This window comes from Elephas maximus, chromosome X, assembly GCF_024166365.1.
Source record: "Elephas maximus indicus isolate mEleMax1 chromosome X, mEleMax1 primary haplotype, whole genome shotgun sequence".
NCBI lineage: Eukaryota > Metazoa > Chordata > Mammalia > Proboscidea > Elephantidae > Elephas > Elephas maximus.
This window is the reverse complement of record NC_064846.1, coordinates 19,608,361-19,636,059: the sequence shown is the minus strand read 5'-3', so window position 1 is coordinate 19,636,059 and position 27,699 is coordinate 19,608,361. Positions and strand designations below refer to the sequence as shown.

Genomic DNA, 27,699 nt, shown 5'->3' with positions numbered 1-27,699 from the left:
TTGAATCATTGGCCATATGGTTGAACTCAATCTCTAGCCCCCCCCCCCTCCCCCCCCCGGTGGTCAGGCTGATATCCTGTGGCTCAAAACTCCAAACCTCTGATCACATGGTTAGTCTTTCTGGTGTGGCCAGCCCCCAACCTGAGTCATTCATTAGCATAAAATATCTGATATGGTCAGAGGGGCTCACAGTGAATGACAAGACACCCCAATCACTTGGGGAATTCCAAGAGTCTAGAGGCTATCTCCCAGGAGAGAAGGCCAGCCAAATTCTTTATTGGCCATGGTTCTTTTTATATGCCTAACATTTGGAAGAGCCTTTGTGGGGAGTAGGGATAGGAGGCTTTTCACTCAATTTCTTAACACATTTGACTATTAGTATCAACATTATAATCTTACCAGCAATGCCAGTGTTATATCACATTGCAGTGTGGTAGATGTAACCTGAAAAATAAGAGTCAAAAGATACTGACACATTACTAGAGTTCCACTCACTCATCAGCAGTTAGTCCAGTCTAGTATCATACTCGACGGCAGTGGGTTTTAGTATCATATAGCATGACCAAAATGTCTCCCAGAGTGACGCCACTTGGGTTTTCAGTCTTCCATTCAATCTTCTCAGATTCCAAAAGCATAAGTGGTCTTAGCACAACATATAGTTTCACCCTGTTAGACATCTGGTATAATTGAGCTAAGGAACAATATCGTCTCTGTTTCTGAGTCTCTTCTGAAGTGCTTATTTATATTGGATTGCCCTCGTTCCATAACCCATTTATTCATTGCTTTACCCTCATCTACTATTCCTCCTTCTTTCCATTTATACCCAAACTTTTCCACCTTCAGAAGGCACCTTAGGTTCAGTCACTGTGCAGGTCTAGACTGCCAGTAGCAATACTAGTTTATCAAGTGCCTCTCCCTCAGTCTACTCCCATTCAGATAGGTTAGAGTCACATAGGAACAGAACTAGTGGGTTCTCTTGACCAGGAGGCAATACAGCTGCTTTCAATGCTAGTATCAATTTTGTCAGATGTGGTGGAGGCACAGCCCATGCCATCAGGTCCTTAGGAATTCTTACATAAAGGTTTTAAGGTATAGTTATAGTTTCTAGCCCTGGGACCACTGCATCAAGTAGGAAAATGGAAAGTTGAGGTGATGTGGAGAAAAGATAAAAAATAGTTGTACCACTATCTTTGCCAATGAGAAGAATTGCATAGTCATATCAGCATCCTTCCCCACTCCCTCTTCCCCAGGCCCCTGACAAAAGCAGAGGAATCTATCCAGTGGGGACTCTCCCTCGAATCTCCTCATGTCATCTGTAGAGCACACAATCGTGAAAGTGTTCAGGAGAGCCCTTCATGCCTCCATTTTAGGCAACTGATATTTCAACTGTCTGTTCCAGTTCTCTATCTCTGTTACTCTGATAATGAAAGTGTGTACCTTGGTTTGAAAAAATGTGACATGGTGGTCCAAATTGGCGCAGTACCCAGGTGTTCCTTGGCTTGTGACAACATAATTCCAATCTCTCCCTCTGTCTTCGCATGGCCGTCTTCCATATGTGTCTGTCTGCCTGTGTGTCTTCTCATCTTTTTATAAGGGCACCAGACGTACTGAATTAGGGCTCACTCTACTATGACCTCATGTTAACTAATTACATCTGTAATACCTTATTTCCAAATCAGGTCTCATTCATAGGTACCAGAGGGTTAGGGCTTCAACAAATCTCTTTTGGGAACACAATTCAACCCATAACAGTCTGCTCTCTGTTTCCCCCACATTCTTGTCCTTCTCACATGCAAAGTCCATGCACCTCATTGCGACAACCCCAAAAGTCTTAACGCATTCCAGCATTGACTCAAAAAAGTTATGTAAAAAATATCATGAAAAGATGATCAACTCAAAAAGTCCCAAATTGCATATTGTAAATAATTTAAATCAGGTATGGGTGAGACTCTGGGCATGGCCCCTCTCTTGAAGCAAGATTTCTCTCCATCTGTGGACCTGCGAAATATAGAAAACAAGTTATCTGCTTCCAAAAAAGACAATGGTGGGTCAAGCATAGGATAGACATTCACATTGCAAAAGAAAAATTGGAAGGAAAAATGTGTTCACAGGTCCCAAGCAAGTTTGAAGCCCAGCAGGGCAAATCCCATTAGATTTCAAGGCCTGAAAAAAAACTTCTATGCCTCGGTCTTCCTTTTCAGCTCAAGAAGGCGGTGGGCCCTGTACCCTGGAATCCAGGAGGAGGTGGCCCCACCCTCAGAATTGAGTTCTCAGAAGTCCTGCACTTTTGGTTAGAGGAGGTGATGGCCCCACCCTCTTGAACCCAGGCAGTGGCCCCGCCCCCTGGTATTGAAGGGGCGGAAGTCCTGCCCCTGGAATCCAGGAAGTGGAGGCCCCACCCCCAGAAAGGAGGAAGTGGAGGCTTTGCTCCCGGAACTGAGGAAGTAGAAGTCCCGCCCTCTGGAACTGAGGGGACAGCGACCCCGCCCTCTGGAACCAAGGGGTAATGGCTCTGCCCCACTTGAACTAAGGAGGTGGTCCCAACGCCTGGTACCTATGAGGCTCCACCCCAGAACCGTGGAAGTAGAGCCCCCACCCTCGAAACTGAGAAAACAGAGGCCCTACCCACCCCCCCCCCCAGTTGAAGAGGTGGAGGCCCCATCCCCGAACTGGAACAGAAAAAATGGAGGCCCCGCCCCCTGAAGTTGAGAAGGCTGTTGTCTGACCTCTGGAACTGAGGAGGTGGCCCCGCCCCCAGGATTTCTACAGCCTCTTTTCAATACAGCAGCCAGCGTAATCCTTTAATATGTAACTTAAACTATGTCACTCCTTTATTCAAAACTCACAAATAATTTCCCATCATAATTAGCCTACAATCCAAACTGTTTAATAAAGCCTAAAGGACATGGCGTGATCTAGACCTCCACTGCCTATTGAGCCCCGTTTCCTACCATGCTTCCTCTCCCTCCCTTCTCTCCAGACACACTGGCCTCTTTGCTATCTCTTGAATATGCCACATACACACCTGACTTGAGGCCTTTGCACATGCTCTTCCCCATGTCTGGGTCACTCTCACCCCACATCTTTGTAACCCTGGCTTTTTTTCATCCTTTAAGAGATTAATCTAAAATCACTCTTCCTCAGAGAGCCCTCCCCCCAACCGTCCTATCTTAGGTAGACATTCCGTTTTCCTTCACCTTCTCACATCATTATTTAGCTCATCAACTTGGTAATTTCCTTCAGACCTCTTTTCACAATGTAGTCCTTCCTGCTTTCCTTCCTTTTCCCTCTCTGGAATGCAAGCTGACTGAGGCCAGGAACTTTGTGTCTTATTCACCACTCTAGCACTGCACTCTATCACTGGCACATGGTCAGTGCTCAATGACCTACCTTGTTGAGTAAATGAATCATTCTGACTTTAGAGTGAGAACATCCATTTTGTTAGTGAGGCATGGCCCTTGAACCTAAGATCTGAAAGCTCAATCCCATTACCTATGTCGAGGTAATTCCTTTGCCTCGTGTTCCAAGAACTCTTGGCAGGCCACACATGTCATCAGCAGCATGGGTACAGAAGTAAGGGATGTGTTGGATAGATAACTCTGTGACTGGTGACAGAGATGAGGCTCATGGTTAGGTGGTTCTATATATGGCAGGCTTGGTTAATCTATTGACCACTGGGAAGTGTGGGCAGTGGGTGGCAGATAGTAACTCTGGCTCTCTGTGGTTGTCCACATTATGGCCATGGTGATGTGGCTAATGGAGCTCCCAAGTACCAGGTGCCTATCTATTGTATCTACTCAGTCAGCCATGGGTCTGCTAGATCAGGACCTGGTCCACAAAGTTCTTCATGTTCCAGAACATTCACTTGCAAGGATTTGTGATACTAAGAGCCAGAAGACCCCTTGCTCAGATAAAGGTTTCGTATAATGTGGAAATGAATGTCTGCCCCCCTTCCCCCTTTATGAGTGTGTGGTGATGTTTCCCAGCTGAGGCAGGCAAGATGTACCTTTGCAAAATGCTCACCCTCAGAGTGGTCAGATTCTCCAGGCAAGGGACCCCATCCCTGAAATCCTCTCTGCCTCCTCTCCCTCCTCTGATATAGGAGGCTTTGCCAGATGTTAGCTGAACATTGAGGCTTACACAGGCACTGATGTTCTGTTAGGCTGTCTGGATCAGAAATATTGGGTAAAAGAGAGCTAAGCAGGTCACCTAATCAGGGAGAAACAGTGACCAGGCCAAGCCCACAATGCCTGACCATGAACAAACCTTGATTGGCCACTCCTCCTAAGATGATGCAGAGCAGGTCACCTGGAATTTCAGCCCCTCAACCTTTGAGAACGTTTAACATTTCATTTAACATTAACAGGCTGATGAGCTTAACATTTTAAGGAGAAACCTTGCCAAGAGAGGGCAGACAAACCAGTACAGGAAATAGCTGATGATTACATAATGCTGTCTTCAGTAGAAGATAAAGGAGCTTCGCTGAAAAAAAAAAAAAAAATTCAGATTGATGTCTGTCTCTTGGAGTTTTAAACCTTTACTTACTGATTTTAAAAATAACAGCTTTAGTCAGCGGAGCACGGGCGGGGGTTTGGGGACTATGGCTTAAGGGGACTTCTAAGTCAATTGGCAAAATCTAGTATGAAAACATTCTGCATCCCACTTTGAAATGTGGCGTCTGGGGTCTTAAATGCTAACAAGCAGCCATCTAAGATGCATCAATCGGTCTCAACCCACCTGGATCAAAGGAGAATGAAGAACACCAAGGTCACACGATAACTATGAGCCCAAGAGACAGAAAGGGCCACAGGAACCAGAGACTTACATCATCCTGAGACTAGAAGAACTAGATGGTGCCCGACCACAAACGATCACTGCCCTGACAGGGAGCACAACAGAGAACCCCTGAGGGAGCAGGAGATAAGTGGGATGCAGACTCCAAATTCTCATAAAAAGACCAGACTTAATGGTCTGACTGAGACTAGAGGAATCCCGGCAGTCATGGTCCCCAAACCTTCTGTTGGCCCAGGACAGGAACCATTCCCGAAGACAACTCATCAGACATGGAAGGGACTGGACAATGGGTAGGAGAGAGATGCTGATGAAGAGTGAGCTACTTGTATCAGGTGGACACTTGAGACTGTGTTGGCATCTCCTGTCTGGAGGGGGGATGGGAGGATAGAGAGAGTTGGAAGCTGGCAAAATTGTCACGAAAGGAGAGACTGGAAGGGCTGACTCATTAGGGGGAGAGTAAGTGGGAGTATGGAGTAAGGTGTATATAAGCTTATATGTGACAGACTGACTTGATTTGTAAACGTTCACTTAAAGCTCAATAAAAATTATTACAAAAAATAAAAATAACAGCTTTGTTGTGATATAACTCGAACACCACACAATTCACCCATGTAAAGTGTTCAATTCAGTGGCTTTTAGTATATTTGCACAGTTGTACTCACTGACTTCTAAAATGAACCTATTTATTACTTTTGGGGTGCGATAGGGAGTGGGAAGTCCCCTCTGATCTTTTGGCAAAAGTCCCCTAAAATAGAGAGCAAGGCACAAGTTCAGTTTGCAGTTCAGAACTTCTCACTCTATGTGAGATGCTCCACCTCCATCCCCGGTGTCTTGGCACAAGGGACAGCCCTCTCAGTTCCCTAACACAGGGCACAACCATTTATTCAGTCACCAGCTATAAAGGACCTACTATGTGCTGATCATTATGCTAGGCACTGGAAACTGGCAGCAGGGGACAAGGCTCTGGTTATGTCATTGTCCTTGGGGCGTTCTGGGGAAAACTGGCATTATTTAATGACCGATGACTTCGATTCTGCTTCAAAATTTTTTAACATGGCATCTCTGGAAAACACATAGGCTGGCATAAGTAGCTTTGGAATTTAGCAAAAGGCACAATAAATATATTTTTGAGCAACCAGTGTGGCAAAAGCTTTATTCGCTTCCAGATACTGGCAGAGAAAGACCTGGGGCACCATCTCTTGCTGTTATCTGTCTGCTAGAGAGTTAAAAGATGTTGGCTAGCACTTCTCGGAAGTCATTTAAATAAGGTTTATGGTGAGTTTTTCCTAACTTGGAAAGTACCTATGTTATAATGTTAAGTGAGAAAAGCAGGGCGCCAAATTGTTCATACAGTATGATCCCAGCCACAGAAAACCAAAAAAACCAAGCCTGTTGCCATCGAGTCGATTTCGACTCATAGGGACCCTATAGGACAGAGCAGAACTGCCCCATAGGGTTTCCAAGGAGCACCTGGTGGATTCGAACTGCCGACCTTTTGGTTAGCAGCCGTAGCACTTTACTATGCCACCAGGGATTAAGCAAAATGTGTGCACAGAAAGAATAACAAAGCCAGAGGAAATATATTAGGATGTTAATGGTTGTTCATTGTCTTTGGGTGGTGGGACCCTCGAGCTGACTTTTTACTTTCTAGTACTCTCCACTTTAGAAAGTGTGTACAGTATTACTTTTCTAATAAAAAAAAAACCCCTCTCTCTATTTTTAAAGTGGGGAAAACAATAAATATAATTTAGAAAAAAAGGAAACAATGGATAGAGGTGAAGAGACACAGAGGAGCCAAATCAAGAGAGAACACGCTTCAGGGGAGCAATCACGCAATTTGGACTTGAGAATTGCCAGGGAACAGATGGCAGCGCCCAAGCAGACATCTGCAACGGATAGCAAAATCGTATGCAAAGACGCAAGTGGCCTTTGAAGCAAGCCCTTGAGAGGCCCAGCAGTGAATGCAGCTTGCCTGGCCAAACAGAAGGGCAAAGCTTCTCTCCTACCTGTCACATCCGGCCTCCTCGGAGCCCGCTAGAGGCCTGGAGGCTGCATCAGGGCTCAGCGCAAATGCACTTGCACATACGAGACTGCAAAGGAGGTTGTGGGAGGGGAAAGAGTGTTCTAGTAATGACACTGGCAAATGTCACAGCTGACATTTACATTGAGCTTCACAGTTTATAAACATTTTCACATACACGACCTAAACATTAGGAGCCTGCGCGGTGCAAGTGGTTTGTGATCGGCTGCTAAACTAAAAGTTGGCGGTTCAAACCCATCCAGCAACTCTGAGGAAGGAAGTCCTGGCGAACTGCTTCCATAAAGATTACAGCCGAGGAGACCCTGTGGACCGGTTCTACTCTGTGATGCACGGGGTCGCCATGAGTCGGGGGCTGACTTGTTGGCAGCTAACAACAACGACAGGGACAACCTAAACATTACTTATTATTTCATCATCTTTTATAAGGGCCCTGAAAAAAATAGGTAATTATTATTCCAATGTACCACTGAAGAATGAGATGCCAAAAACTGATATGAGTTTATTTGTTTAACACGTATATTGTGTTCTCTGTGTGCCAAGCACTGTTTGAAGAGCTTTTACGTGCATTAATTGTCCATGTTCACACAGCTACTAAGGGGCAGGTCTGGGACTCAAATTTGGCTTTTCTGACTTCGCTATACCACTGATTGTTCGATTTGGTGAAGAATATTGACTATACCATGGTCTGCCAAAAGAATGAACAAATCTGTCTTGGAAGAAGTACAACCAGATTGTTCCTTAGAAGCAAGGATGGTGAGACTACATCTCACATACTTTGGACATGTTATCAAGAGGGAAGAGTCCCTGGAGAAGGACACCATGCTTGGTAAAGTAGAGGGTCAGTGAAAAAGAGGAAGACTCTCAACAAGATGGATTGACACTGTGGCTGCAACAATGGCCTCAAGCATAGCAATGATCATGAGGATGGCACGGGACTGGGCAGTATTTCGTTCTGTTGTACATAGGGTCGCTATGAGTTGGAACCGACTCAACGGCACCTAACAACAACAATGACAACAACAACACTACTTCTGCTTATTTGTAAGTTGAATTTGCCTCTGTCTACAGAATCTCAAGTAAGGACACGATTGGTTCTGCCTGTGGAAGTTCATGTGCACCCAGAGGCACCTTGGAAGAAAGACCTGGATACCTGCTTCCAAAAAATCAGCCACTGAAAATCTATGGAGCATAGTTCTACTCTGACACATATGGGGTTGCCATGAGTTAGAACTGACTTGATGGCAACTGGCTTTTTAAAAAAATCTGTCTACCCATCCATCCATCTATCTTTACTTTTTTCTGATTATAAATGTAATATATACTTGTTTACAAATGCAAATATTACTCAATTATGTAACATAGAAATTAACCCCCCCCAAATCTCATACCTAAAGGCAGTAATTTTTAACTGTTTGATGTGTGTTCTCATACATTGTTTTCTATACATATGCTAACATACATATTTTCTTCTTATACTTTTAATAGGATAATATTATACCCATATTTATGTAACTCCCGTTTCACATAATATTTAGTCTTGGAATCTTTCCATGACTATATAGATTTACCATGTTTGATTTAATGTTCCAGTGAACAGAGGTAACAATTTAACACGCAAAAATAGGTTTTTCTATTTTTCTCAGTTACAAACAATGCTATATTAAATATCCTTGTACTTACATCTTAGTATGCATGTATATTTCATAGAATAAGTTGATAGAAATGAAATTTCTGGGTCAAAAGTATATATGCAATTATACACAATTAAAATTTTCAAAGATATTGGCAAATCCCCTTCCTAAAGAAAAAAAAAAGGCTGTATATAGGCATTCTGACCAGAGTGTACAAGAGTGATTGGTTTCCCCACAAGCTTGACAATACTGGCTATTCTCAATCTTCTACACAATTATCAATCTATTAGGAAAAAAATAGCATCTCGTTGTTTTAATTTGCACTTGAAAAAGAGTGAGGGGGCATCTTTTTATATTATTGGCCTTTATATTTCCGATGATGAAAACTGGTCATTCATGCCCTCTGACAAGTGATTTTATGTTAGTCTATTGCAGAGAGGAGAGGCCCTTGTTGATCATATGGCATTATGATACATTCTCTTTTAAGAGACAACCAAGCCCTGGAGATTTATGCTCACCATAAAACCAGTTCTTAAATGTTATATTCGATGTCATTTTGAAGGGCTCAACTGAAAACCAGAGTTAACCAACCATAAGTGAGGCTTGTGTTTTATAGTAATTATCACCTTGTGGGGTTAATTCTTGATTTATTGGCCACATGAAAGATGGTAAGATAATATAATCAGATAAGCCTGAGACAGAAATAAGCTTTCGCTCATCCATCATGGACAGTTCAGAAATAGCTTCCTGGCAGGTGGATGGTATGAGTTCCCGCACGTGGATGTGTGTGCAGGTGAGTGTGTGTGTGTGAAAGTGTGCGTATGTGTGTGAGGGGGCATGTACTTGTTTGATTTTGTGGGTGTTCAGTGGAAGAACGGAGGGGAAAAATAATGTAGTGCCAGAGACTATCTGGAAGCTTTCGTGGGGCGGGGGACATCTCCCAGAAGCAGAGAAATGGCTACTTCCTGCTAGTCTCTCAAATACACGGCTGTGGCTGTCACTGTGAAAGAGTGGCGGTCCCAGTGTTGAAACCCTAATTCAGGGAAAAGTTAGAATTCCACTCTGCCATAAAGTGCTTTTTGATTTGGCTTGGGATGTGCTGGGACTAGAACTTGGTTGCTATAGATTCTCAGATACCTGCCTAGTGGCCTGGGGTGTGAGATTTGCAGATTTGTAGTGGCGATAGTGTCATGTTCATTCACCAATACCTTCCTACGAGACAAAGAGCATACCCAGTTAAAATTTTCATAGATATTGACAAATTGGCCACCGAAAGGCTGTATCAATGGACATGCCCATCAGCAATGCTTGAGGGGGCTTTACATACATCATCTCACTTCATCTTCAATCTTGTAAGGTCAGTAGATAAGGGTTATTATCTGGCATACACTATAATGTGAACGGTGCCCCCTAAGGGTATGTGCTGTACACAATCTGTGCAGTGGTAATACAACACCGTGATCCTGAAGCCTCATTTTACTGGAGCAAACATTGAGGCACCAGGACGTTAAATTACTTGCTCATAAGTCACTCAACTGATGAGCGTCAGAGCTGGGATTCCAACTCATACTGTCTGACTCCAGAGCCAACGTTTAAACTGGGTCCATGACCACGGAGAGCCCCTGAAAGCCACCACCGCTCCCTTAGTGAGGAGATGGAAGGAGGGAAGCCAGGATACACTCAGTGCTGTGCCATCTTTCCCACTCCTGAGTCCAAATAGAAGTCCTGGAACTTCATTATTGTCCAGTTGGTCACCCTTCAAGCCTCTGTCAATGTCTTTCAGTGAGAAGCACTCTCCAGAGGTAGACTAAATCAGACAATTTGGCTCAGGAAAAGGCATTGGAGAAATAAAATGTGGTTGCACCGTGAATATGATAAGACAGTTAGGTGGATGGAAATTGTTATCTTCTGATTATTGGAGTGAGGGTTAAGTGCAGCACATTTTAAGTCCCAGCTGCCTTTTCTTTGCCCTCCCTCTACTAGCCACACACTTCCGATTGCCTCTCCAAATTGTCCAGCTGGTGTGTGCTCTGGGAACACGAATCTAACTTTTCATATTGGCCCAGAAAAATGTAATTAGAAAGAACCTCTTCTGCCAAAAAAAAAAAAATCACATGCCATTGTCAAATAGAGATGATTTTTGTACTTCTACTATTTTGCCTTATTTGCACTGATATTGACTCATAATAGTGTTGTATAATCCGGATTTGACTATTTAGCCAAAGAAGATGATAACGTTTTTTAAACTAAAATTTCATTTGCTTTTTCTTTCTCCTTCCCCGAATTTGGACAGATGCACTTTCGCTGAAAGGAAAAAAGCTGGATTTTTACGAAAGAGGTGACACATATGTAATCCTGCACAGCACTATTCCTGAACTCAGCCGATTCACAGTATGCATGGACTTGCTATTCACGGATGACCACTTGAGTGATTGGATAGCCTTCTCCTATATTACTAATAATACCTTCCTGGGCAGAGAAGACATAGACCTTGGACTTGCAGGAGACCACCACCGACTAATATTATACAACTTGGGCAAGATCTTTTATATCCATTACCACCTGACTCCACTTCAATGGCACACGGTATGCTTGATGAGGGATGGTGTGAAGGGCAAATTAGAGCTCTTCCTGAATAAAGAAAGGCTACTGGTAACGATGGATCAACCACAAAACCTGACACCTAATGGGACTGTAGTCCTAGGACACTTTCCCAAGAATGGGCACAGCCAGGTTAAAAGTATAGTGCGGAGCTTCACCGGCAGCTTATACTATTTTCAACTCTGGGACCACATCCTGGAAAACGAGGAATTTATGAAGTGTTTAGAAGGAAATGTAGTTAGTTGGGAAGAAGATGCTTGGCTCATCAACAAAATCATCCCAACTGTTGACAAGAGACTGCGCTGCTGTGAGTAACTTATGAATTTCCTTCCTTTGTAAGGGTAGCATTGGTAGCATACTCCTCTGCTTGTTACTCCAAATAACCCTCTCCTAGACCAAGGCTCTGTTTTCCTCAGAGGGTCCCAGGGTTGCCACAGTTTTGTAATCTATTTTTTAATGTAGAGTGAATATTCTTTTCTTTTACCTGTCATTTTGATATAATTGCAAATTTACAGAAAAATTTCAAGAATAGAACAAAGAATTCCCATATACTCTACCCAGATTAACCAACCGTTAACATTTCCCCGTATGCTTTATGGTCTTCTCTATCTCTCTCTTTTTCCCTCCCTCCACTCCTCCTCCAGACATACACACACACACAGTTGGTTTCTGAAGCATTTGAGAATAAGTTGCAGACATGATGCTTTGTTACCCCTAAAAATATCTCATTGCATATTTCCTAAGAATAAGGGCATTCTTTTATATAATCACAGTACAATTATTAAAATCAGGACATTTAACATTGATACAATATCGAATCCACAGTCTATATTCAAATTTAGTCAATTGTCCTAATCATTTCCCTTTTTCCCCCTTGGCCCAGGATCCAATTTAGAATCACACAAGGTGCTTATTTATCATATCTCTTTAGACTAGACATTTTTATCCTACAGTCCTGTGATTTTATAGAACGTTCCTCAACTTGGGTTTGTCTAATATATCCTCATGATCAGAGGCAGGTAAGGCATTTTTCTAAGAATACCACAGAAGTGATGTTGAGTTCACATCAGGAGATATGAGATGCCAGTTTGTCTCATTACTGGTGATGAGAAATTTGATCACTTGATTCTGGTGATGTCTGCCAGATCTCTCCACTGAAAAGTTACTATTTTTTTCTTTGCAATTAGTAGGTAATTTCTGGCGAGCTATTTGGAGGCTCTGTAAGTATCCTGTTCTTCATCAAACTTTCACCCAATAGTTTTGCATCTACTGTTGATTCTTGCCTGAATCACTTAACACTCGGATGGTTTTTAAACCTCCATCATTCTTTCTACCTTTCTTAGTTGGCGTTCCACTGTAAGAAAGAGATTCCTCTACCTCCACGTTTACTCAGTCATTCATTCACGTGTTTGTTTCCATCAATATGAATTCATGAATTCTTATTTTATTCAATGGTTTACCATCTGTTACTATCATTTATTTTGATGCTCGAATTGACCCCGATTTGGCCAGTTGGCTCCCATGTCCTTTTGATAGGTTCCCATCATTTTTTGAGCATGTCCTTACTTTTTAGCACAAGATGTTCCATGCTTATCTTGTACTTTTCCTGCTCAGCCCAAGAATCAGCCATTTTACTAAGGATCCTTATCTCCTTTTGGTGGGTAATGGTATTTATAAACTAATTCAATTTTTTTTTAGAGCAATGATAACATTGAGAAATGTTTGGAATCGAGTTCTTGTATGAAAACTGGCTTCCTGGAATTCCATGTATATTTTTCTTCTTCTCTCCCACTTTGAGATGGAAATATTGGATTGTTTTTCTCTGTACAATCCCACCTTCCCTTCCACTCCAGTCCTCTCCACCATCTTCAGCAGCAATCCTGAAGTGTGGGTAAGACCAGTGATGATAGCATCAGGATAGGGTTTTTAAATTTTTCTCCATTCCTGAAATGTTCATCCATTCATAGACAGATATTATTTACTACCCTTATGGGTTTTTTTTTTTTTGTGGGGGTAGGGAAGGAATAGGGGCAGATTTATGCCTCAGGGCTCTCACAGACTATGGGGATATGTTTTCACCAACAGTCTGGATGCTGTTTGAGTTAACGGCAGAGGCACTTTCCAGGGAATTTCTGTGTTTTTTTGAGATCAGACCAATGCAGAAAAACAGGAAAGCTATTCCTTTGTGCAACTACCTGAAGGCATTTGGTTTTTCTTTTCTGGAGCCTTAAAAATGATAGTCCTAGCCAGCTCTGATTATAAAACTGAACTAGAGGCTAGTAGGTTAAGCCTGAACAGCTCACCCAAAGCAGTCTAAAATAACTTTATCTTTGATCTAAGGAACCGGAAGCATGGTCCTATTGAATCCATATACTTGACAGTAATCTTTGAGAACATGATCTGGCCAGCTAACGGCCGTGGCTTTTCTTAACCCCTTAGCTGGTAATTAGCTAAATCTAACTGATACGTGCTAGACAACCCTCATTTATTTTTCTTTTTTGTACACTTTTTAATGTATAATCGAGCCTCTTGGTCTGATTGAGTCCTGGTAGGCATAATACACAATTAACCCTACACAGTAACAAACAAAGAAAGCATAACCTAAAAATGACAATCAAGCAACAAGGGTAGAAAACATTATCTCTACTATTCAGGATTCTTCAAGTGTTCTTTCCAAACCTTAATCCAGGGGTTCCTAGCCTGGAGTCCAGAATGGTCTCCAAGGAGTTGGTGAAGCCCTTGAAATTGTACACAACACCCTAAAAATGCAAGGTTTTTTTTCCCACCTGAGGACCAAGACTTTACTTTCTAGCACATTCTAAAATAATAATAATAATAATAAAATAATAATATGATAATTGCTGCCTTTTACTAAGTTCATACCATGTGCCAGGCATTTTATGGATGGTGGAAGAGAAGCTCAGGGAGGATAAGTAAATTGCCTCAGGTCACTCATCAACTGAACAGTGGAGCTGGGATTTGAACAAAGATTTGTCTGGCTGCACAGCCCATGTTCTTTTCACCCCCACACCATGCAGGACTATCTTAAGAGAGTCTATGGCCCTAAAAGGTTATGAACCACTTTCTTAGAAGCTTCTTTTGAAGGGAGTTGCTGGTGCTGATAACCCACCTGGAGACATTAGGCTCTCAGATGCTGACACTACCCATCTCACCATTGAAGGAGCTGTAACGCCAAAGAAGTTCTCCTACATCTGTCTTGGCTCCATGACAGCTAGGAAAAAGGAGGCAATTATATGAATAAATATGGGCAACTGCAAAATGTCTACCTTCAGCTTTTTCCTAATAAATTGGTATTTCTGGTCCATAGGAATTAGGACCTTTAAAAAATACATTTTAAAGAGCACATTGCTAGGTTACAAATCTCAATAAATTTATTTACACATACACACATATGTATATATTCATGAGAACAAGGCTTTCGGGGAACATTGTCTGAAAAGTGAGCTCTACCAGGGTTTAACAAATATGTATGCACTATACTTGGAGATGTCTCAGGAATATGTAAACAGAGATAAATAAAAATAACAGTAAATCATTAGTAACTTAGTTTTGGAGTTGTTTTTTTCTTTTAATGAGAAGGAAGCATAATTTTTATTTTTTCAACTCTGCAGGACACTCAATGTGTGTATGACAGCCTGACATGGAAAACGTGATTTATAGAGTGATCTGAAAATTAATCAACAATTACATCAGGAAGTGAAATGGTGCTAAAAAAAAAAAAAAAGAACCTTATGTTTTTTTTTATGACCATGGGTAAAAATCCATGAAAACACTCACAAATGCCCAGATGCTTTCTAGCAAGCAAGTAAAGAGTACTTTAAAATGTCTCTGATAAAACTCAGTACAGAGAAAATAGCATTGGTCTAACTTTAATAAGTGAAGATAGATATACTATCAGGGGCCAGTTCCCCCCAGTTACCAACTCTAGCCCATCTTTGTGTATCCAGATGAAACAGGAAGAATTTAGTCAGTAATGGGTCTTCACGCCCAGGCTAAGGGCAAACAAATCCAATTTTTAAAATTCTTTCTCAGACAGAAATCTCTTCTTTCTCTTCCTATCGCTTTTTTGAAAAAAAATTTTATTGTGCTTTAAGTGAAAGTTTACAAATCAAGTCAGTCTCTCACAAAAACCCATATACACCTTGCTACACACTCCCAATTACTTTCCCCCTAATGAGACAGCCTGCACTCTCCCTTGGCTCGCTCTTTTCGTGTCCTTTTCGTCAGCTTCTAACCCCCTCCACCCTCTCCTCTCCCCTCCAGGCAGGAGATGCCAACATAGTCTCAAGGGTCCACCTGATCCAAGAAGCTCCCTCCTCAACAGCATCCCTCTCCAACCCATTGTCCAGTCCAATCCATGTCTGAAGAGTTGGCTTCGGGAATGGTTCCTGTCCGGGGCCAACAGAAGTTCTGGGGGCCATGACCACCGGGGTCCTTCTAGTCTCAGTCAGACCTTTAAGTCTTACGAGAATTTGGGGTCTGCATCTCACTGCTCTCCTGCTCCCTCAGGGATTCTTTCTTGTGTTCCCTGTCAGGACAATCACCGGTTGTAGCCGGGCACCATCTAGTTCTTCTGGTCTCAGGCTGATGTAGTCGCTGGTTTAGGTGGCCTTTTCTGTCTCTTGGGCTCATAATTACCTTGTGTCTTTGGTGTTCTTCGTTCTCCTTTGATCCAGGTGGATTGATACCAATTGATTAATCTTAGATGGCCGCTTCCTAGCATTTAAGACCCCAGACGCCACTCTCCAAGGTGGGATGCAGAATGTTTTCTTAATAGGTTTTATTATGCCAATTGACTTAGATGTCCCCTAAAACCATGGTCCCCAAACCCCTGCCCCTGCTACGCTGGCCTTCGAAGCATTCAGTTTATTCTGGAAACTTCTTTGCTTTTGGTTTTGTCCAGTTGTGCTGACCTCTCCTGTATTGTGTGTTGTCTTTCCCTTCACCTAAAGTAGTTCTTATCTACTATCTAATTAGTGAATACTATTCTCCCACCCTCCCTCCCTCCCCCCTTTTGTAACCATCAAAGAATATTTTCTTCTCTGTTTAAACTATTTCTTGAGTTCTTATAATAGTGGTTTTGTACAATATTTGTCCTTTTGCAACTGACTAATTTCACTCAGCATAAGGCCTTCCAGATTCTTCCATGTTATGAAATGTTTCACAGATTCATCACTGTTCTTTATCAATGCGTAGTATTCCATTGTGTGAATATATCATAATTTATTTTATCCATTCATCTGTTGATGGGCACCTTGGTTGCTTCCATTTTTTGGTATTGTAAAGAGTGCTGCATTGAACATGGGTGTGCATATGTCTGTTCGTATAAAGGCTCTTATTTCTCTAGGATATATTCCAAGGAGTGGGATTGCTGGATCGTATGCTAGTTCTATTTCTAGCTTTTTAAGGAAGCGCCAAGTCAATTTCCAAAGTGGTTGTACCATCACCAAAAGTGGTCTGTTGAAGTCTCCTATTGTCCCTTTAATCATTATATAGTGTCCTTCCTTATCCTTTAAGATGGATTTAACTTTAAAGTCTATTTTGTCAGAAATTAATATTGCCACGCCTGCTCTTTTTGGATTGTTGTTTGCTTGATATATTTTTTCCCATCCTCTGAGTTTTAGTTTGTGTCTCTAAGTCTAAGGTGTGTCCCTTGTAGGCAGCATATAGACGGATCTTGCTTTTTAATCCATTCTGCCACTCTCTGTCTCTTTATTGGTGCATTTGGTCCATTTACATGCAGTATAATTATGATAGGTATGAATTTAGTGCTATCATTTTGATCTCTTTTTTTTGTGTGTTGTTGACAGTTTCTTCTTCCCACTTAATTTTATGTGCTGAGTAGATTATCTTTATATACTGTCCTTTCCTCATATTTGTTGTTGTTGATTTTTTTCCTGCTGAGTCTGTATTTTTTTTCTTGTATTTTATTTTGATGAGTAGGATAGTTTGTCTCCTTTGTGGTTACCTTATTATTTACCCCTATTTTTCTAAATTTAAACCCAACTTTTATTTCCTTGTATCGCCTTATCTTCCTCTCCATATGGAAGATCTATGACTACATTTCTTAGCCCCTCTTTACTGTTTTAATGTTGTCTTCTTTTACATAATAACATCACTGTTTCCCTGTTCTGAGCATTTTTTTTTTAATCTTGATTTATTTTTTTGATTTCCTGTCTGGGTTGACTTCTGATTGCTCTGCCCAGTGTTCTAGTCTTGGGTTGATACCTGATATTATTGACTTTCTAACCAAAGAACTCCGTTTAGTATTTCTTGTAGTTTTGGTTTGGCTTTTACAAATTCCCTAAACTTCTGTTTATCTGGAAATGTCCTAATTTCACCTTCATATTTAAGAGACAGTTTTGCTGGATATATGATTCTTGGTTGGCAATTTTTTTTTTCTTCAATTCTTTATATAAGTCATCCCATTGCCTTCTTGCCTGCATGGTTTCTGCTGAGTAGCCCGAACTTATTCTTATTGGCTCTCCTTTGTAGGTAACTTTTCATTTATCCTCTGCTGCTCTTGAAATTCTCTGTTTATCTTTGATTTTTTTTTTTTTTTTGCTCTTGAAATTGTTTGTTTATCTTTAGATTTGGCAAGTTTGATTATGATATGTCTTAGTGACTTTCTTTTAACATCTACCTTATGTGGAGTTTGATGAGCATCTTGGACAGATACCTTCTCATCTTTCATGATATGAGGGAAGTTTTCTGCCAATAAAACTTCTACAATTCTCTGTGTATTTTCTGTTGTCCCTCCCTTTTCTGGTACTGCAATCACTCATAGGTTATTTCGCTTGATAGAGTCCCACATGATTCTTGAGGTTTCTTCATTTTTTAAAATTCTTTTATCTGATTTTTCTTCAAATATATTGGTCCCATTTGCTTTATCTTCAATCTCACTGATTCTGCCTTTCACTTGCTCTGTAATTTTATTGTTAATCTTCTGGATTTCTGATTGCTGTCTATCTATGGATTTTTCCAGCTAATTAAATTTTTCATTATGTTCCTGAATAATCTTTCTAATTTCTTCCATTGATTTATCTGTGTGTTCCTTGGCTTGTTCCTTCTTGATGTCTTGAAGGGTTCTGTATATTAAACTTTTTTATTCTGGCTCTGGTAATTCCAGGAAGGCACTTTCTTCTAGAAGATCCCTGGATTCTTTGTTTTGAGAGCCTGTTGAGGTGATCATGGTCTGTTTCTTTATGTGACTTGATATTAACTGTTGTCTCCGAGCCATCTATAAGTTATTGTATTAGTTTATTTTATGTTTGCTTACTGTGTCATAGCTTCTTGCTTTGTTTTGTTTTGATATGCCCAAATGGGTTGCTTGAGTGAGCTGGCTGGGTTATTTTTGCCTTTGGAGCTCTGACACCCTGTCCCCAGATGGCTAGAGCTGTTATCAGGTAAGTCCATTCACTTTTCTTGTACGAATTCAGCTCAGGTGTCCAGGTAGCTGATCATCAAGTGTGTGGTACAGGCTCTGTCCTACACTCTTAGAGGGGCAGGGGTGATTGGTATAGGTACCTCTATCTGGTTGCAGCAGGGGGTCATGCTCTGAACAAGGCAGAGGGCTGAGAACCAACCCCCGAGTGTTTCTGAGGTAAAATCGTCCCTGTTCCCTAGGGCGTGGAGGTGGGTGGGTTCTGCAGACGGACCATGGGCACCCAAAGTTTTTGGTTGTAAGGACTGGGCGGTACCAGTTATCTTTGAACCCCTGTCATGGGTGGCTGGGTGACCTGAGTGGAGCTACCAGTCCTTAGGCCCCTGATGTAGGTAGGTGAGGACCCTGTTTAATAAGCAAAGCAATGTCAAACATCAAACACCAATGTCTCCGCTGCACAGCTGAAATGGTTGGAGTCTGTCAACAAGGGCCTGTTCTCCTGAAGTAGGCCCACGCAGGATCATGCAGTGGGGAAAGGTACTCAAAGTCCACGGACCGTTTATGCCCGGACAGCAGCCGCTTCTGTCCTGAGCTCCCCCAGTTAGCGGAGCTGGTAAATAATTGCAAATTTATTCCTTCTCCAAGGCTGGGAGGATGGCTCTAGATGCTCAACCGGGCCTATCTCAGGCCCAGGGAATTCAGCCACTGAAGCCGGCTTGCAGGTGGGGGGCGGCATGGTAAAATATATGCAAGTACTTAGCTTTTGCCAAGAGCGCCATTCTTTTCTGGTTCCAGAGGTGTGAGTAGGCTGTGGGACTGGCTGCTTCTTCCTGACGAACGCTATTACCAGCCCACTGCTGCTCCCGGAATGGTGCCTGCGGGCTCCCTGCAATTCATGTCCAGTAACTCTTCTCCGCTTCTGAACGGTCTCCTCCTCCCCTTGCCCCTCAGTTCATTTTCTAAGCTTGCCTTTGATGTTCAGGGCTCCTAGCTTGTCATAAATATACTTGTTTCACTTGTTTTTTCGGGTCTTTGTTGTAAAGAGGGCTCACCGGAAGGGTCTATTCTGCCATCTTGGCTCCTGGAGTTGTTTTTAAAGCATCTTTTATTTTTAAAAATTACAAATGCAGTGCATGATGGTTATGAATAAAATAGACTCAAACAATACAGACATATATGAAATATAAAGGAAAACTTACCCCTCATCCTTTCCACAGAGGTGTCTATTTTTTTTCAGATTTTTTTCCTATTAAACCAAAAAAAACAAGCCTGTTGCCGTTGAGTTGATTTGGACTCATAGTGACCCTATAGGACAGGCTAGAACTGCCCCCATAGAGTTTCCAAGGAGCACCTGGTGGATTCGAACTGCTTCCCTCTTGGTTAGCAGCTGTAGCACTTAACCACTACGCCACCAGGGTTTCCTGTAAAAGAACCAAAACATAGCAACCCTATGGGACAGAGTAGAACCACCCCGTAGAGTTTCCAAGGAGCGCCTGGTGGATTTGAACAGCCGACCTTTTGGTTAGCAGCTGTAGCAATTAAGTACTATGCCACCAGGGTCCCCTGTAGATTTATAAGTATGTTTATGTGCATTTGTGTGTAGTTTAAGAAAACAAAAATAAGATATAAGTACATATATATTTTTGTACAACTTGATTTATTTTAACTGAATATTTTCACACGCATGTCAGTACATTTAGATCCTCCTCATTCGTTTTTAGGGCTGCCTATATTCCATTGTATAGATGTCCTATAATTTATTTAACTGACCCACCATTGATGTGCATGTAAGCTGCTTCAAAGTTTTTGCAGTTACCAATAACATTGTGATTAATTTCCTTGTGCATACATCTTGGTACACATGGGCTTGTAATTTCATAGGATACGTTCCTACAAGTAGAATTTCTCAGTAAAAAGGGTATAACCCTATGCAATTTAAATTATCAGTTTTACTAGCTATTGTATTAATTATTGATTAAAGCTAATTTATTTTTAAAGTAAAAGTAATAGATACTCACATTTAAAATTTCCAAAAATACCAAAAGAAAAAAAAAACCTGAAGGTATAAAATCAAAGGTCAGTTTCCATTCTCTTTAATCCCTTACACCAAGTGCCACTCCCCAAAAGTAATGATTATTAATTTCTTATGCATCCTTGCAGAAAAAATTTAAAACTTGGGTTTACATGTAAATATTATTAGTTTTCGTTTCATAATTGGTATCATCATTGTATGTACCTGTTTTTTTTTCATTTAGTAAGATATTTTTAGAAATCTTTCCGTATCCGAAAATGTAGAGCTATCTTATAATTTGAAGGAGGTGCTGAATAGTACAGTAGAATTGGATATGCTGTAATTTGTTCAACGAGCTCCCTTTGAAGGATTTTTAAGTTGTTTCCAGTTTTTAGCTGTAACGGAAGTCTACAGGATTTTTAAAGTAATGGGTGGTGATAGAATTAGACAAGAAATTTCTTGAGGTGACCATTAAAGACTGATCACAGACTAAAGCTCCTCTCTAGGTATGGTGAGCCTAATTTCTTCATCTCAGCTCAGACACATGATCCATCAAAGGATTTGTTCTGACTCGGGAACATATGAAGACCAAGAGGCTCCCAAGGGCATATACAAAAAATTATTCTTAGTTATACGTATGAGAAATCCCCTTTATTTAAAAGAATGCAGTGACATGAACTGAGTCCCTTCTTGGAAATCCACCATGTATCAAAACCTAGGGTCCCTGTATTCATGGGGCCATTGTTTTGCTAGGTTTATTAATTGATCTAATGCTCCAGCTGTTTTGAGTTGCTCTGCAAACTGACCATACTTAAACTATGCAGGGGCTGATTACATAGTTTATGTACTTTCGAAAGCCTTTGTTCGACCCACTATTTAAGCCGTCTATGCAATTACCAGCTCTGATAGGACAGGGTGCATAGTGATGGACTTCACTAGCTAAAAGGCAATTTAGTTTTGTCCTTGTGCATCAATTCTCTGTGCTACCTTCGTTTTTCATCTCTAAAGATAAGCAGGAGCTGTTTGTAGTTCGCTCAAAGCCTCCTGATTTGTATTCCCCTGCGCAGGGTGACGGTCTCCTATAGACTCTGAGATGGGAGCACCAGCCTGATTCTCTCTCTATGGCAGGGTTCATTTTTCATGTCTTTTCCTGGAGACTGAAAGCAGACACCATTTTGGAAATTTTTTTTCTCATCATCTTCAAGATGCTCATTTCATTTTTTTTTTCTTCCCCACAGGCAGATCTGTCTGTGGCAGTTTCTGGCCACCATTATCTCTTAGAAATCTAATAAACACACTGAATTATATTTACGGAGGTTGTAATTGAAAGTAAACCCAGATGCAATATGTGGGCTCGAAAAACACACAGATTTAATATGAGGTGATATACCCAAATCACAACCAGAATTTGGTACCTTAGCAAATGTTCTACTTAATATTCTGTTGGCAGGTACATCTGCAACAAAATACCTCATAAATATTCAGCTACTCTATACCTCTGTTCTCCAGCTCCCAATGATTACAATAATACAATTTTGTCTAGAGTGAGGGAGCAAATGGCAATTAAGTCCACAGGCCCCTGTAAATTAGCATGGATTATCTCCACTTTAAAATACAGAGACAGCAAGGCTCCTGTAAATCATTTGTGCAAGCGATCACTTGTTCACTATGGGAACAGAATGAGTTGGGCAAAACATGTTTGCCAGCCCTCCAAAGATGGAGGTTGACTCTATGTCCCGGTGTGAATGTGCGTTCAGTTATGGTGCAACTACCTGTGCAATGTGGGATTTTTGCATTTGCTTTCTTTTTTAATTGAAAGTTGTATTGAGATAATTGTAGATTCACAACGCAGTTAGAGATCCCTTGTACACTTTGCCCGGTTTCCCCCAATGGTAACATTTTACAAAACTATAGTATAACCCAACCAGAAGATTGACATTGATACAATTCACCAATCTTGTTCTAATTACCCAAGTTTTACTTGTAGCCATTTTTGTATGTGTGTGTCATAAATTCTATACAATTTTTTTTCACCTGTGTAGGTTCGCGTATCCTTCGCCATAGTCAAGATATGGGAACAATTCTAATGCCACAAAGATCGCTCATGCTGCTTTTTTATAATCACCCTCTCCCCCATTCCTTCACTCTTCCAACCCTAACCCCTGGCAACCACTAATCTTTCCTCCATTTCTAAAACTTTGTCACTTCGAAAATGTTATATAAGTGGAATCATAGAGTACGGAACTTTCTCGGATTGGCTTTTTTCACTCAGCATACTTCTCTGGAGATTCATCCAGGCTCTTGCATGTATTAATTGTTTGTTTCTTTTTCATTGCTGTGCTTCCAAACACAGTTTAATTTTCAGAGGCTTTTGTGGTGTTATTTTGGTCTACTTACTTTATCTGGTGCCTCTTGGGCTTCCACCTGTCCCTGCTAGTGCTGCCTGAGGAAGCAGAAGGGGTTTTCCCCAGGCCAGGCTGCCGTGTGTTTCTCAGTGGAGAAGGGGTGTGGTGGGATCTCCCTACCTGTCCTCCTTGGGTTCTCTGGTGCCTCTTGGAAGGGAAGAAGAGTCTTGGCCCAAGCTTTCTGACTGGGCCACTTGCTGTTACTGAGTCCCTTTTTCCTGTTACACCTGCTCACTTTGGTGTCTCTGGGAAAGTGAGGAGAGTCGTGGGGCTGCAGGAGCAATAGTCTTCCTGTTCCAGGCTCTGCCCAGCCACTGGAGTCTTCTGGTGTTGGTAAGGGGAATCACAGGCCTGACAGAGAAGCAGAGGGCTGTCTCTGGCTGCTTATTTTTAGCAGGGCTCTCAATTAGTCCCCCCTTGATAGTGGTGTCTGGCTTGCCTGATGTAGTCAGATAAACTCCCCTTTATTCCAGTGGAGAAAGGAGCATAGTTGGGCTGCCTTCTGTTTCTAGGTTGAGGGTCAGGAAAGGGAGGTCCTGGGTCACCTTCTTATATTGGGTCAAGAGAGGCAAGTTGGCCCTGCTGCTATGTTTTGCCTCCAGGTCTGGGGTCCCAAACCAGTTTACTTTCTTCTTATCACCTTCTGTAATTCTCCTTTGGTTTCCCCTTGTACCATTTCCAGGGTTTATAGTTGTGCTTAGTGGGAGGAGCAGGGAAAAATGGATCTATGCCATCTTGTTTTGTTTGGAAGGCTGCATTTTCTTTTAAGGTCAATTTTTGAGCAGTAGAAGCTCTTAGATATGTGTGGAGAAATAGGGTGCAGCAAAGTGATAGAGATGATACGGTTGGCATTTTAGCCACTCCTCTCATTTACAACATATTCTTTTCTGAGCAGGACGAGCATTGAAGTCAATAGAGATAAGTGTAATAGTTATGGACCAAAAAAACCCCAAATCAAAAACCAAAATAAATAAGCAAAAGCCCTCACTACATATGGAGAAAAGAGAAAGATTGACAACCCAGAAGTACAGTGAAGCTAACTCTTTAGAAATAACAGTGAGCAGAAAATCCAGATTCCTGAATTAAAACAAGCAAAAATACATGCAGATTAAGGCAAAAAGTGCACCAATAAGCAAACTAAGTTACTGAAGAAACGTATATTCCTGATGAGCCTACACTGCACAATGACAGCCTTGAACGTGTTTACTAATCCATTGTAATTAATTGCTAGATTTAGGATTTGAAAGAATCTTTAATACTTACAGATTCTGGTTTAAAAAAAGCTACTTAAGTTTGACTGAATTGCTTTTATTTGGGATATGAATGATTCTTCAGGGCGGTCATTGTTTTAGGGCATAATGGGAATTTGGGATCCCCATTGGGTTTTGATGCCTGGGCTGGTGATGGTGCCTTAGTGTTTTGATTTAGCACTGTGACGCTTTCCTCTAAAGGTTTTGTCTTACTGTTTGGGTCATTGCTGTTCCTTGAGCTGTTCAGCATTTGTAGGGCATGGCTTTTATGATCGGAGTTCGTTTCTCCTTGGTTCTTTTGGGTAAAGTTCCTTCATTGTGTTTTTCCTTGGCTTCTGATGGGTCCGTGTAAATTGCGGGCATGCACTTATGGATGCTAGGTAATTGAGGTATTGCCACATACTGTCTTTTTTTTTTCTAAATGTTCATCTGTGGAAATCCCATCTTTTCAACACTGCATCTCTCTAGACTTCATCTCTAAATGAAGAGATTGAATACCATCTCCAATACCTGGTTCAAAAATTATGTGATTTTAACTAATGAAGACTTCGGTCTTTATTAATAAAAACTTCAGAAGAAAAACTGGATACAGTAGTAAGTCTGGAAAAATATTTCATATGAAAGCTTCAGTGAGAGGTTTTCTAAACTATACAAACTCAGGCTTCAGGCCAAAATGGAGCAATGTAAGCTCATTACTTCTTAAGAGATCTCTGGTACTTAAAATGCCTCCTACTTGGGAATTTTTCTCAAATTCTTTGTTTTTCTTTTTTTACTGTACTTTAGATGAAGGCTTACAGAACAAACTAGTTTCTCATCAAACAGTTACTACACACATTGTTTTATGACATTGGTTAACAACCCCACAACATGTCAACACCCTCCCTTCTCAACCCTGGGTTCCCTATTACCAGCTGTTTTTCTTTTTATAAATCTTATGTTTCCTTTTGAGGTACTTACTGGAACTATCAATAACAATTGTTGTATCTATGGCTCAGCCCTCTCTCTATAAAAATATCATGCCTAACTCCTATCCCTTGTGTTCTAAAAAGTTTCTCATTACTTGTATGGATTCCTATTAGTGCTATTTATCTATACCAAAAATATATAATTTAGGCTTTTGTGGTATTTAGTGTTTTATTGTTTTCTTGTAAAAATGAACACAGAGGTGGGGCCAAGATGATAGAGTAGTCAGACACTTCCGGTGAACCCTCTTACAATAAAGACCTAAAAAAACAAGTGAAACGATTATATTTATGACAAGCTAGGAGCCCTGAACATCAAAACCAAGGTAAGAAAACGGACTGAGTGGCAGAGGGAAGGAGATATGGTTCAGAAGCAGAGAGGAGTTGCCGGAGCTGAATCACCGGGAGGCCTCAGGCACCATTCCCAGGAATGATGACAGTGGGCTGGTGGTAATGTTTGACCGCAATTTCCTCAGGGAGAAACAGCCAGCCGCACAGCACACTCACACCTCTGGAACTGCTCTCGGCAAAGGCTAAGTACTTGCATATATTTTACCATGTCCCCAGCACCCAAGCCAGCTTCAGTGGCTTCCAATTCCCCCGGGCCTGAGAGAGATCCTGCTGCATGCCCTAAGCCATTCGCCCGGTCTTGGAGAAGGAATCAATACACAATTAGGGGAAAAGATAAACTGCCAGCTCCACTAACCTGGGGAGCTCAGGACAGAAGTGGTTCTTGTCCAGGTATAAAAAGTCCGCAGACTTTGTGTACCTTTCCACCCTGCATGGACCTGTGTGGGCCTATTTCAGGAGAATAGGCCCTTGTGGGCAGACTGCAACTGTTTCAGCTGTGCAGTGGAGAGGTGGGTTTTCGAAGTGTGACACTGCTTTGTCCATTAAACAGGGTCCTACATCAGGGGCCTAAAGACTGGTGGCTCCACTCAGGTCACCCAGCCACCCACAACAGTGGCCCAAGGATAACTGGTACCTCCCAGTCCTTAGAACCAAAACCACTGGGTGCCCATGGTCCGTCTGCAGAACCCTCCCACCTGTGCACTCTAGGGAACAGGAATGCACTTTCCTCTCAGACACTTGGAGGATGGTTGTCAGTTCCCTGTCTCGTTCAGAGTGTGACACCCTGCTGCAACGAGATACAGATACCTACACCAATCACCCCTGACCCTCCAAGACTTTAGGACAGAGCCTGTACCACACACTTGATGACCAACTACCTGGACACCTAGGCTTAATCCATACAAGAAAAGTGAATGGACTCCTGGAATGATATACCTGATAACAGCTCTAGCCATCTGTTGACAGGATGTTAGAGCTTCAAAGGCAAAAATTATCAAGCTAGCTCACTCAAGCAACCTGTTTGGGCATATCAAAACAAAACAAAGCAAGAAACTAGGATACAGTAAGCAAACATAAAATAAACTAATACTATAACTTATAGGTGGCTTGGAGACAACAGTCAATATCAAATCACATAAAGAAGCAGAACATGATTGCTTCAACAAGCTCTCAAAACAAAGAATCAAGGGATCCTCTGGATGAAGGTGATTTTCTGGAATTACCAGATGCAGAATACAAAAGATTAATATACAGAACTCTTCAAGACATCAGGAATGAGATCGGGAAGGAGATCAGGCAATATGCAGAGCAAGCCAAGGAACACACAGATAAAGCAATTGAAGAAATTAAAAAGGTTATTCAAGAACATAATGAAAAATATCATGAGCTGCAAGAATCCATAGAGAGATAGCAATCAGAAATTCAGAAGATTAACAATAATATTTCAGAATTAGACAACTCAGTAGAAAGTCAGAGGAGCAGAACTGAGCAAGTGGAAGGCAGAATTGGTGAGACTGAAGATAAAGCACTTGGCACCAATATATATGAAGAAAAATCAGATAAAAGAATTAAAAAAAAAATGAGGAAACCCTAAGAATCATGTGGGATTCTATCAAGAGAAATAACCTGCGAGTGATTGGAGTCCTAGAACAGGGAGGGATAACAGAAAATACAGAGAGAATTGTTGCAGATTTGTTGGCAGAAAACTTCCCTGATATCATGAAAGATGAAAAGATATCTGTCCAAGATGCCCATAGAACTCCACATAAGGTAGATGTTAAAAGAAAGTCACCAAGACATAATCAAACTTGCCAAAACCAAAGATAAAGAGAGAATTTTAAGTGCAGGTAGGGATAAACAAAAAGTCACCTAAAAAGGAGAGTCTATAAGAATAAGCTTGGACTACTCAGCAGAAACCATGCAGGCAAGAAGGCAATGGAATGACTTACATAAAAAAACTGAAGGAAAAAATTTGCCAGCCAAGAATCATATATCCAACAAAACCGTCTCTCAAATATGAAGTAAAAACTAGGACATTTCCAGATAAACAGAAGTTTAGGGAATTCATAAAAACCAAACCAAAACTGCAAGGGAATTCTCTGGTTAGACAATCAATAATATCAGATATTAACCCAAGACTAGAACACTGGACAGAGCAATCAGATGTCAACCCAGATAGAGAAATCACAAAAATAAATCAAGATAAAAAACGCTCAAAACAGGGAAATAGAAGTGTCATTCTGTAAAA

General features: G+C 41.4%; 1 protein-coding gene across 1 annotated transcript in view; it reads left to right on the top strand.

Moving 5' to 3' along the window:
- ADGRG4 (adhesion G protein-coupled receptor G4) overlaps nucleotides 1-27,699 on the top strand; it is a 140,140-nt gene that overhangs the window by 4,824 nt on the left and 107,617 nt on the right. The window contains exon 2 of the mRNA XM_049873031.1: nucleotides 10,760-11,374. Within this exon, the coding sequence (XP_049728988.1) occupies nucleotides 10,760-11,374 (615 nt within the window). The remainder of the gene's footprint in view (nucleotides 1-10,759; nucleotides 11,375-27,699) is intronic.